Source organism: Labeo rohita, chromosome 2, assembly GCF_022985175.1.
Source record: "Labeo rohita strain BAU-BD-2019 chromosome 2, IGBB_LRoh.1.0, whole genome shotgun sequence".
In the NCBI taxonomy this organism is placed as follows: Eukaryota; Metazoa; Chordata; class Actinopteri; order Cypriniformes; family Cyprinidae; genus Labeo; species Labeo rohita.
Genome location: NC_066870.1, coordinates 28,300,092 through 28,311,725, shown reverse-complemented (window position 1 = coordinate 28,311,725; position 11,634 = coordinate 28,300,092). Strand labels below are relative to the sequence as shown.

Genomic DNA, 11,634 nt, shown 5'->3' with positions numbered 1-11,634 from the left:
TCAAAAGCATTGTCTGGATTCTTGTCTGGTTACTGCAGCGCAGCAGGTTAATGAAATAAACATTAATCCACCTGGTGTAAAGACAGTATCTAATACAGATAGTTAATACAAGAAATATTGGACCCTTCACTGATATTGCACTGGTTTTCAAAGTTTTTTCTGCAAAGAAAATCCAACCACTGGTATGTTCTCTTATGTGGTATTGCTTCTGTGTTGATTTTTGTTTATATGACACTAAAACATTTTTGCTAAATGAACTGCAATTATCTGAGCACGTTAGCAAACAAGATACAATGCCGGCCAAATGTTTGGAATTATTACGAATTTTAAAATGATTTGAAAGATGCTCATTAAGGCTGTACTTACTGGACTGTATCAAAAATGTGACCCTGGACCACAAAACCAGTCTTAAATTGCTGAGGTATATTTATAGCAATAGCCAAAAATACATTGTATGGGTCAAAATTATTGATTTTTCTTTATGCCAAAAATCAATAGGAAATTAAGTAAAGATCATGTTCCATGAAGATATTTTGTAAAATTCCTACTGTAAATATATCAAAACTTAACTTTTGTTTAGTAATATGCATTGCTAATAACATAATTTGGACAACTTTAAAGGTGATTTTCTCAATATTTAGATTTTTTGCACCCTCAGATCTCGAGTCAAATATTGTCCTATCCTAACAAACCATACATCAATGGAAAGCTTATATATTCAGCTTTCTGTTGATGTATAAATCTCAATTTTGAAAAATTGACCCTTATGACTGGTTTTGTGGTCAAATGTATTTAAAAAATAACAATATTTTGAAATATTACAATTAAAAAAAAAAAATTCTACTTTAATATTTTTTAAAATGTAATTTATGTGGCAAAACTGACATCATTTCCACAGTCCTTTCAATACATTCCAACCTGTAACTTCAAAACATCCCTTTAGTGCATCAGTGGAATCAAGGTCCCAAACCTGAATAGAACTGGTCTGCACTTTCTCAGTTTTTAGTTTTTTGCTTATATCAAGGCAAGAGAAGTTGATTTTGTTCTTTTTACCCGCCAATAGTTATTACCCTGCCAGAACATAAAAAAAGCATTGCTTATTTAACAATGCTAAGCAAGAAAGGTTAAATTTTAATAGATTATCAACTCCAGAAACAATACTACTGTATAAAAATGACGTACAGACTATATTCTTATTGTTTAATGGTGGTTGACAAGCAAGTATTTCTCTCTGTACTCTTGACTGGCCTGAGGCACAACTTAATAGATTTGATAGATTGAAATTTATTATACCTATATCAGCTTTTCACTTTCCTTGTTAAATACCGCATAATGTAGAATACGCTACATGCTCAATAGTCTCTGCTTCACTACAGGAGATACATAATCCATTTTAATGTTTCCCTACTGTAAACAATGAATGACTTAAACCACAATGTCCTATTTGTAGTCGTGTAATAATATCTTCTCATACTATTATTGAATAGGTGTTTGGCCTATTTCCCTGTCCCACATTTCTTGCCACTTTTTATTGATGTGTTCTTCAATTCTTCCTTTTATTTCTGCTTTACTCAGTGGAATTTGTACATCAGTGGTCTTATGTTGCATTGCCTGTTTGGCCGGTTTGTCACCTATTTCTATGCCTCTATCCTGTTATGCCCTTCTCTTGCAGTTTGCAGACAGACGCTATCTGGCTACTGAAACTGATTTGTGTTTTGCAATCTGCATCTTGATATAACCTAATAATGTCCTGTAGCATTCTGTATCTGTTGCTGTTTGTGCTGTTCAGTTACACTTGCAGCAGTATGTCTGAGGCACAGAAGGAGGAGAAGAAAGCACTGACTGAGAGGAACGAGTCTTCACCTGTGGAATGTGATGCTGCTGGGAATAAGCAGTCCTGCCTCATCACAGGCCTTTGCCCACTGTTGGCAGAGCTGAGCTCCACTCTTCAGTCTCTGAAGGCCAGTATGGACCAGGGACAATTTAGGAGAAGAGGTACTGTAAGAGCCGGTTCACACAGAACGTGTTATTGATGTCATTGTGATAAATGTGATTTCTGATTTATCACACAGAAGAACATAATGTAGCATTTGCTGCTGCACTTGGAAACAGAGAAGATGTTGGGCCCTTTAACACAGATGTCCCACTGGTTTACCAAAAAGTCTTTTTGCTGGGTCATGTTACAACACAGGCACTGGTATGTGGTATTTACCTTTTATCATCTTGCATATGTAAATGACACTTCAGTCCCTACATTTAAGTAATTAAGTGCAGTTATCACAGCATGTTTGCAAACATATGTTATATGACTTTACAGGCATTACAGATATACTATTACAGGCATTTTCACAGCACCTGTTAAAGGAGTCAGTTTTCAGTTTTTCTGGACATAACAAGACATCCAAACCCATGGCTCTAAGACTTGTTAAAAATGGACGGTCAATGACAGTTGTATACAACCATCCTCTGACTGATGCAGGTTTCTGTTTTGAATCATTGTCTAATTCAATCACTTTAATGCTGGAGAAAGGATATCAGATCTCTGTGCATCTTTGGACAAATACATGGGTGTTTGATAATCATGATAGTCTGACTTTATTTACTGGCCATTTGGTCTTTCCTCTTTGACCATCTTATTACAGTTTTCCCTAATTGCTTTAGGTCAATTTGGGAATTATCTTTTTATTTTTTTCTTAAAACACGTTCAAGTTTCTCCCAGATTTGAATAATTGCATGTGTTTTACTACATGTTTGGAAAAAAATAACAATCAGCAATCAAATTGGAAGCATTTTTATAGAGCTTGCCTGCCTGGATGTTATTTTGTGTCAAATGTCTGTTCAATACAGTATATGCTGTACAACTTTACATTTAAGAAATGTGTAAAAATGGACATGCAAATATGAATTTCCTGTTTAGTGTGCATATAAATAAGCAAATTCTTTTTTTCTGTGTACTACAGCATTGATTTATCCCAGTAAACTTTTCTCCATAACTGAAATCTGAAAATTTTAATTTAGTGGTATTCGGCAATTTACTGACACAATAACTAGCTTTAGAAGAATGAATGAAATGTTTTGGATGAGGTACTATACATTTTACACACATATAATGTTGTGATGTCCCATAAAACAGTTTTGACAAATGCACTTAAAATTTAGAGTGCAAATTAAGAGTGCAAAACAGTTTTGAAGAGGACTGTATGAAAAGCTTTTGAAGGTGATTTTTTTAAAGGTGAAGTTTTATTTTGGCTTCTTAAGTAAAATCAACTGACATTTTAAAAATATTTCATGCACAAAGTTCTTTGATAAAAATGAAAAGCTTAAACGACACTTCTTATTTGTAATGTGAAACTTTTTTTTTTTTAAGAGAGAAACTCTTCTGATTCCTCATGTTTTTGAAAAATCACCATTTTACAAGTTTAAATAAATGTATGACCTCAACTGCACACTGAAATTGAAATGTGGTATTGTATGTTTACCAAATGTGAGCATTGTCATGCAATAGGGTCATTCCGTGTCCTTGGGTTCATCTGTGTCTGTGCTAGTGCTGCTCAAATTAGGTTAATCAGCTTTCACAGCCAGGACAAATTCTTAATGAGGTCTAACCCACCGAACACGCTGGGCGAACACATATGCGCATGCGTAGAAAGCGCAATTAAAAACATTTCTACTTTGCGAACCAGAACACAGCAACCCTACCCAAGATCACTAAAAAGTTACAGGCAGGTGAGTTTGATCAAGGCTGGAGCTAAACTCTGCAGGAAAATGAATCTTGCGGGCCACAGTCGAGAACCCCTGGCTATAAAGGATTGGTTCACTTCACTTCAAAATGTTCCTGATAATTTACTCACCCCTATGTCATCCGATGTTAATGTCTTTCTTTCTTCAGTTGAAAAGATTTTTGAGAAAAACATTCCAGGATTTTTCTCCATATAGTGGACTATAATGCCCAAATTGCAGTTTCAATGCAGCTTCAGAGTGTGTCTTCTCTTATTCCTCATTCTTTTTCTAAATAAATTAAAATGTATATACATTGTAATCACTCATCTTGCACTAGCACGACCTCACACATTATTGCATGTTTGCAATGCTGTCGAAACCATGGAAAAACATGTGGAAACTGCTAAATAATATAGAGTAGGACTTAGTAAGCAGGACTTAGTAAACAGAATGGGTGCAATATTTTGACAAACTAAAGTTAATAGGTATACATACAGGCAGTATTAATTAAGATATTAGCCTAATATTGCACCTACCTGACAGGAAAAGATAAGAACAAATGCGAATGTTGTCAAGATTCTTGCCCTTGAATTCCTCAGACAGTTTTTTGCACTCTTCTCCTTGATTTGCTGTAACTTTTAGCAGTCTATAGTACTCCAAATGTTTTTCCCTGTCCAACCGATTAGTACAGCCCAAAAAGAGTTTCATTTGGTTCAGTGGCATTGTTTACATGACACCAATATGGCCGACCGATGATGGGTCGTGAAAATACTATCCACCTTCTTCCTGAGTAACCGAATCTCTCGAAGGATTCTAACTTCTGTTTGGGTGCTTTCGTGTTCCGTTCTCCATAGAAATCTCTGGATTGAAACTTTTTTCAGTATAACTAAATATAAAAATGTGCGCAGGTTTAACGTTATATTATCGGCTTGGAAAATATGGTAATTTGACTAGAAACACCAGAGACCGGAAATGTAATGCACCGCTGCAGTCGAGTGAGACTTCCGCATTCAGAAAAAGGTGGATATGGAGAAAAATCTGGAATGTTTTCCTCAATAACCTCAATTTCTTTTCGACTAAAGAAAGAAAGAAAGACATGAACATCTTGGATGACATGGGGGTGAGTCAATTTTAAGGAAATTTTTATTCTGGAAGTGAGCAAATCCTTTAACTGACATTCAATCGGATTCAAAGCCCACTGGAGTTTCGAACGCTTCAAACAGTGACATTTGACAAAGCGATCGGTTCATTTGATTCGAAGCTTGAAAAAGCCTCGCTTACTTTTCAAAGCGTGTATCACTAATGATGGGATTTGATGCATACAGTGTATCAAGCGTGAACCCCAAAACACTTGGACATGCTGTATTCACACATGCACACTGTAAAAGGTGACAGATCTTGTTTTTTTGATTCAGACTCTGGTGGCCTTGCTTACTTTGTATGAAGAGGTGGACGGTGGTGCTTGAATGGTAATAAAAGTTAATAGTGTAATAAATTGTGGGCTATGAATGACTGGCAGTACCCTAGAGACGGAGACAACGTGACAGATTGGACTTTGGTCAGCAGAGTAGCGGGACTGGCATGCTGCAATTAAACGTGACATTGCAAGCCCTATGGTAGGCTATACCACTCTGTTTCTTCCTCATCATGGATTACGATGCAAGAGCTATGCATTAATAATACGTGCCATCATTAAAATGCTTTACAGACCGTCATTAGCACAAAGTGCCTTTCTTCCAATATGATGCTGGCATATTATTTCCAGTTCTGACTCATTTGAATTGCTGCGGAACTTGGACGTGCTGAGTTGTTTGCTTTGTCACTCAATTTTCTCTCTCAGTCTGAATTTATACTGTGTTGTTTTGTGTATTGCACGTGTTTATGATGTGGTATATCCATGGCACGCATAAATAAAATTAGAATAAAAATAAGAATATATATATATATATATATGTGTGTGTACTTGTTTTTGCTACATTGTGGGGACCAAATGTGGACCAAATGTGGTCCCTGCGGCCTGCGGTCCCTACAATGTTAAAAAATGATTAAAAATAGTAAATTATGTTTATCTGAAAGTGTAACGATGCAAACATGTTTTCTGTGAGGGCTAGGTTTAGGGTTAGGGTTGGGTTAGGGGATAGACAATATTGTTTGGTCAGTATAAAATCTATAGAAGTCTATGGAAAGTCCCCACAATTCACAAAAACAAACGTGTGTGTGTGTGTGTGTGTATATATATATATATATATATATATATATATATATATAATCAAATAATACAAATTATTAATGCATTGAATTAATTAATACGCACTGCAGTTTCCAGCCTATAGATCTATATCATGATAATGTCACGATTTATTTATTTATTTATGCGCTGTTAGACTAAAGAGATCCTGCTTTATGAGTTGTTTGTTTGTTTTTTCGTGGTTTAAGGGTTTCTTCTTAATAAGCTATTTAGAGACATCTAAAGGCATTCAAGAATCAACACAGAGGGTGAACCGAGAGGCTAAACCGACTGTCTATATTTACAACAAAGTTGAAGGCTGCCCTCTTTCAGCTAAAGTTAGTCATTACAAGTGGTGTCATATACAGTACGATGTCAGTCAACCAAACATGTTTAAGGCTTTGGGAAAGATGGATTAGAAATCCAACTTGTGCCATTTTCTAGTTAAAACAAGAGAAAAGAGAAAAAATAAAGAAAAAAATGCTTACATTTGAATTACAATTATTCATTTTAGACTTCTGATAGTGTTATATTTCGTATAAATAAATTCACTTCTTCATTGAAACAAATGCAGTATAGAAGTTGTATAGACCATTTAGTCCATAACGAATACTCACTAAAACATTCTCATTAATAAAAACATAAAACACATACAGCAGAATTAGAAAGTATAAGTTTTAAATAAATCGTCCACTGCTTATTTATAGTCTATTGGATTGTTGTTACTTTTGGTATTCTGTTGTTAACTTTTTTCTTTTTTTTGCACATAACAATAGAATATAATATTTAATAGCATCATGTACACAAAGCATGCACACAATGTACACAAAGGTGTATACTGTGTGTATATGGTATAGTTTATATTGTTGATCAGGTTTTACATGCATGATTGCAAAACCTTCTGCTCTTCAGCAGTACAGCTGTTCAGGTGTTTATTTTTGATTCTTTTAGACATGGAAATATTGTCTTGTTTTTTTAAAAAAAACAAACAAACAAACAAAAAACAAGATTTAATTTAGACTCAATTAAATGACAACACATGAATATTCTCCCTCTCTCTCTCTCCCTCTGTCTTTCTGTACAAAAAGAAAGAATGGCCCTCCCAGCTAGAATTTCAATAATTAATCCAAACCTCTGTTATCACACGTGACCTCATATTTTTCTTGACCCCAGTTTCCTCCTTATACATGTGATCAGTCAATGACTATATTAGTTAAATATCAATCAGCCAGGGCTATATGAGCAAGTGAAAGAATTTCTATTACTGAAACTGATTTGTGTTCTGCAATCTGCATCTTGCTATAGCCTAAGATTCTCCTATAGCATTCTGTATCTGCTGTTGTTGGTTTGTTCAGCTGTAACTGCAGCAGTATGTTTAAGGGACAACAGGAGGAGCAGAAAGAACTGACTGAGAGGAGCGAATCTTTACCTGTGGAGTGTGATGCTGCCACTGGGAATCAGCAGTCCTGCCTCAAAGACCTTTACCCACTGTTGGCAGAGATGAACTCCACTCTTAAGTCTCTGAAGGCCAGCATGGACCAGGAACATTTCAGGAGAAAAGGTAGGGGCCAGTTCACACAGAACATGTTTTTGCTTTGAAAAACAACTTTTTGAACTTTTAACTTGAGCTCTGCATTTTTTTTTTTTTTTTTTTTGAACACCTTGCGAAACATGAGTGCATCGTTAAACATGTCCATCGTCTAGCACGTTTAGAAAAACGATGGAAAAGTAGCATAGTGGAATGAAAAATTGTGTTCTGTCAGTGTATAAACCGGCCTTTTAAAGACATACCGAAGTATGAAAACTTTTTATGCATAGATATAAAATTGGTAGATACAGTATCATGTTGAATCAGTGAGATTTCTAATTTATCACACAGAAAAACATAACATAGCATTTACTGCTGCACTTGGAAACAGAGAAGATGTTGGGCCCTTCAACACTGATGTCCCACTGGTTTACAAAAAAGTCTTTTTGAATGCTGGGTCATGTTACAACGCAGGCACTGGTATGTGGTATTTACCTTGTTTCATCTTGTCTATTTAAATGACACTTTGATCCCTACAGTTAAGTAATTAAATGCAATTACCACAGCATGTTGGCAAACATGTTATCTGACAGTTAATTGTTGGCTATACTATTACAGGCATTTTCACAGCACCTGTTAAAGGAGTCTATTTCTTCAGTTTTTCTGGACATAACAAGACATCCAGAGCCATGGCTCTAAGACTCGTTAAAAATGGAGAGTCGTTGACAGTTGTATACAACCATGCTCTGACTAATGCAGGTGGCCGGTTTGAATCATTGTCTAATTCAATCACTTTAATGCTGGAGAAAGGAGATCAGATCTCCATGCATCTCTGGGCAAATACATGGGTGTTTGATAATCATGATAGTCTGACTTTATTTACTGGCCATTTGGTGTTTCCTCTTTGACCGTCTTATTACAGTTTTCCCTAATTGCTTTGAGTCAATTTGGGAATTACCTTTTATTTTTTCTTAAAACAAGTTTCTCCCAGATTTGAATAATTGCATGTGTTTTAGTACATGTCTGGAAAAGAGTAACAATCAACAATCAATTTTATGGAGCTTGCCTGCCTGGATGTCATTTTGCGTCAAATGTCTGTTCAATACAGTATATGCTGTATAACTTTACATAATAAATGTGTAAAAATGGACACGCAAATGCGAATTTCCTGTTTACATGTAACTTTGCCACAAAAATACATTTATAGTATGCATAAGCAAATAAATAAGCAAATTCTTTTTCTGTGTACTAGTATTGACTTTCCCCAGTAAATTTTTTATTTAGTGGCATTTGCCGATTTACTGACACAATAACTAGAAAAATGAATGAAATGTTTTGGATGAGGCACTATACATTTTACACACATTTATAATGTTGTGATGTCCCATAAAAACAGTTGTGACAAATGCACTTAAAATTTAGGGTGCAAATTAAGAGTGCAATACAGTTTTGAAGGGGACTGTATAAAAAGCTTTTGAAGATGATTAATAAGTTTTATTTTGGCTTCTTAAGTAAAATCAACTGACATTTTAAAAATATTTCATGCACAAAGTTCTTTGGTAAAAATGAAAAGCTTAAACAACACTTCTCTATTTAGAGAGAAACTTTTCTGATTCCTCATGTTTGTGAAAAACAATCACCATTTTACAAGTTTAAATAAATGTATGATCTCAACTGCACACTAAAATTGAAATGTGGTATTGTTTGTTTGTGCAATACCAAATGTGAGCGTTTTCATGCAATAGGGTCATTCTTTGTCAAATCAGCCAAATGTCCCCAGCTCAATTTATTGTTTTTTTTTTTTTTTATTATTTATTTTAGTCTTTAGAGGGATGCAGAGCATCATTTTATTTACTACAGTACATTTGTTGGCCATTTTCTTGTCCATTAAAACATTTTAAGATCATTATAATATTGGCTTTAAATGTTGCATTTTAAACTGCATCTTGATGGCATAAAAATATGAGAATGTCAAAAAATATCAGTAGCCACTATATGGCTGTAGTACTCAATGGCTGCATATTGTGTGAAATCCATAAACCATTGTTGTAATGAACGTAACAATTATTAATAAATAAATAAATTGTGTTGGGTAAGACTATACAAAGATGCCACAATGTGCTTACAGACAAATCTGACCATGCTTTAAAGAAAAGAAAAAGTAGGAGACAGAGTAACAGAGTAAGCATTGATTTCTGACATTTAAAAAAAAAAAACTAATTTCAGTAACTTAAAATAGCCAAACAGGAATAAACAATAAACCTAACAAGTAGCATGTTCTAGACATTTTTTTTTGGTTTGGAATCATCAAAAAATCTTGCAGTAGGACTTTTTTGGTTTTTTTAACCACTTAATATTGTTAAATCAAGTCAGTTTTTGTGTTTGTTCAGGAGGCAAACTTAGAAAAGTAGCCAAGTATTATACCACTCAGATCAAGGAAACTATTTAAAAATAAATAAATAAATAAATAAAAATAATTTCCTGAATTTGCTTTGGTTTAGGGATATGAGAGGTGGAAAGATTTAGAGTTGTTCTGAAGGGGGACCATCTCCAAATTTGTCCCGAAGGACGTTTGGGGGTTAAATTAATTTGACATTATGTGTTTTAATGTCCAGCTGATTTTGTTTCAATTGATTATTCACTTTTTGGAATGGTTATGTCAAAGTGAAGTCTGTTGTGTACGTTGAATGTTAATTACTTGCCTGAGTAACTTTCCTGAATTTTTCACATGATTAACCTAGGCTTTAGTGCCACAGTTTCCTCCGACTCGCTCAGGAAAAGCACACAAGTTCTGAAAATCCAAGGGAAGAGTCCCCTCTGGTGGAGATCATAGGACACTCCAGCTGGTAGGTGGGACTAGCCTATTTATTTCAAGAGCTCCATCAGAAGCTAAAACCTCTAATATAGTTTGGCAATATAAAATTACAAATTATGTCACTCACAGTTTATTCTGTACAGTATGTTTGTACTACTGTAAGTCATTCTGATCTTTGATCTTTTGTTTTCTGCATGTGCGTTTTGCCCAGTAACTAGATTGATTTCTTTTAATCTCTTTTTGTTTAATAAAAGGCGTACAGCATATTGCATATATATTTTCTGTAAGTCATATAGTTTATATGATCATTCCCTTTGAATATAACCTATGTTTTTCTAATAGTTAGGAAAAGCCTAGGAAAGTTTTCAAGCTGTTTTGACTGCAAAAAAATATAAGATGTCCTGCACCATTCTGTCTCCCCTGCTGTTTGTCCTGTTCAATGCTGTCAGATTGTCCAAGGCCCCACTTGAGGAGAATGTCTGAGGGGACTGAGCATTTTAAAGGTAGAGGATAGCTGTGCTGGTTTGACTTCTCGTGAGTTTCAACAACATGTTCTGACAGGGCTCTACACTGAGCTGGCAGAGCTGAGATCCACTATTAAGTCTATGAAGAACAAACTGGGGGGTCACTGAGCAACAGCTCAGGAGAAACTGAATAATGGAAATAATAGTCAATGTACAGAAAATGCTGCAGTAACCATCAAAGAAGTTAAACAAAACAGTCAGAGAGAGGAGGAGGAACCTTCCTCTTCAGAAAAAAGTGTGGACACAAACTGGCCTTGTGAGGGATGCATGAGGATGTGAGGAATCTGAGTCACCGTTCAACTACTCTACCGTTCCCTATTTACAGAAGGCAGACACATAAAAATCTACATGCATATAAATATCTGTAATGCAGCTTATACCGCTGAAGTACATACAGGCTTTGCAGCGTTTGAACTGAGAGGTGTGACTCCCGATATTGACCAGCAGATGGCGTTACAGGATGCTTTTTGTGGGTGTTGGAACGAGTTCAAATCTGGGGCACGTTCAAGCTCAAACCGATGCACAACATTTTGCTATGATTTCTGGGTTGAAAGACATGTTTTCTGTTGTGCAACGGGGTTTGAGATACATTTTTTCTTGTTTGGTGGGTGTGTCAAAAATGTCAGCCCAATCAGCAGCAACATGTATATAAACCACGCAGTATTAGACAGCTCGTACATTGGGTCCAAGTAAAGTCCTTTACAAATGTGTCCACTGCAGCTCAGTATACATATCACTTGAAAATATTAGAAGACCATTAGAACAGGATGTTCAAACAACACACCGCCGTTTCCGTTTAAAAAACATTTTGCAATGTTTT

The 11,634-nt window shown here is 35.3% G+C and overlaps 1 protein-coding gene across 1 annotated transcript; it reads left to right on the top strand.

Moving 5' to 3' along the window:
• Window positions 1-5,256: 5,256 nt before the first annotated feature.
• LOC127153202 (complement C1q tumor necrosis factor-related protein 3-like) lies at window positions 5,257-8,734 on the top strand. The gene is made up of 4 exons (XM_051094175.1): window positions 5,257-5,336; window positions 7,303-7,508; window positions 7,827-7,955; window positions 8,094-8,734. Exons 1-4 carry the CDS (start codon window positions 5,302-5,304, stop codon window positions 8,381-8,383), a joined length of 660 nt encoding a protein of 219 aa, XP_050950132.1. The 5' UTR covers window positions 5,257-5,301; the 3' UTR covers window positions 8,384-8,734.
• Window positions 8,735-11,634: the final 2,900 nt, after the last annotated feature.

Bases quoted from the DNA above. Each gene is read 5' to 3' on its own strand.
- LOC127153202 (XM_051094175.1), top strand. From the start codon at position 5,302: ATGCTGCAATTAAACGTGACATTGCAAGCCCTATG. The intron at 5,337-7,302 runs GTAGGCTATACC...TGGTTTGTTCAG, and splicing joins GTGACATTGCAAGCCCTATG to CTGTAACTGCAGCAGTATGT. The intron at 7,509-7,826 runs GTAGGGGCCAGT...TTTATCACACAG, and splicing joins GGAACATTTCAGGAGAAAAG to AAAAACATAACATAGCATTT.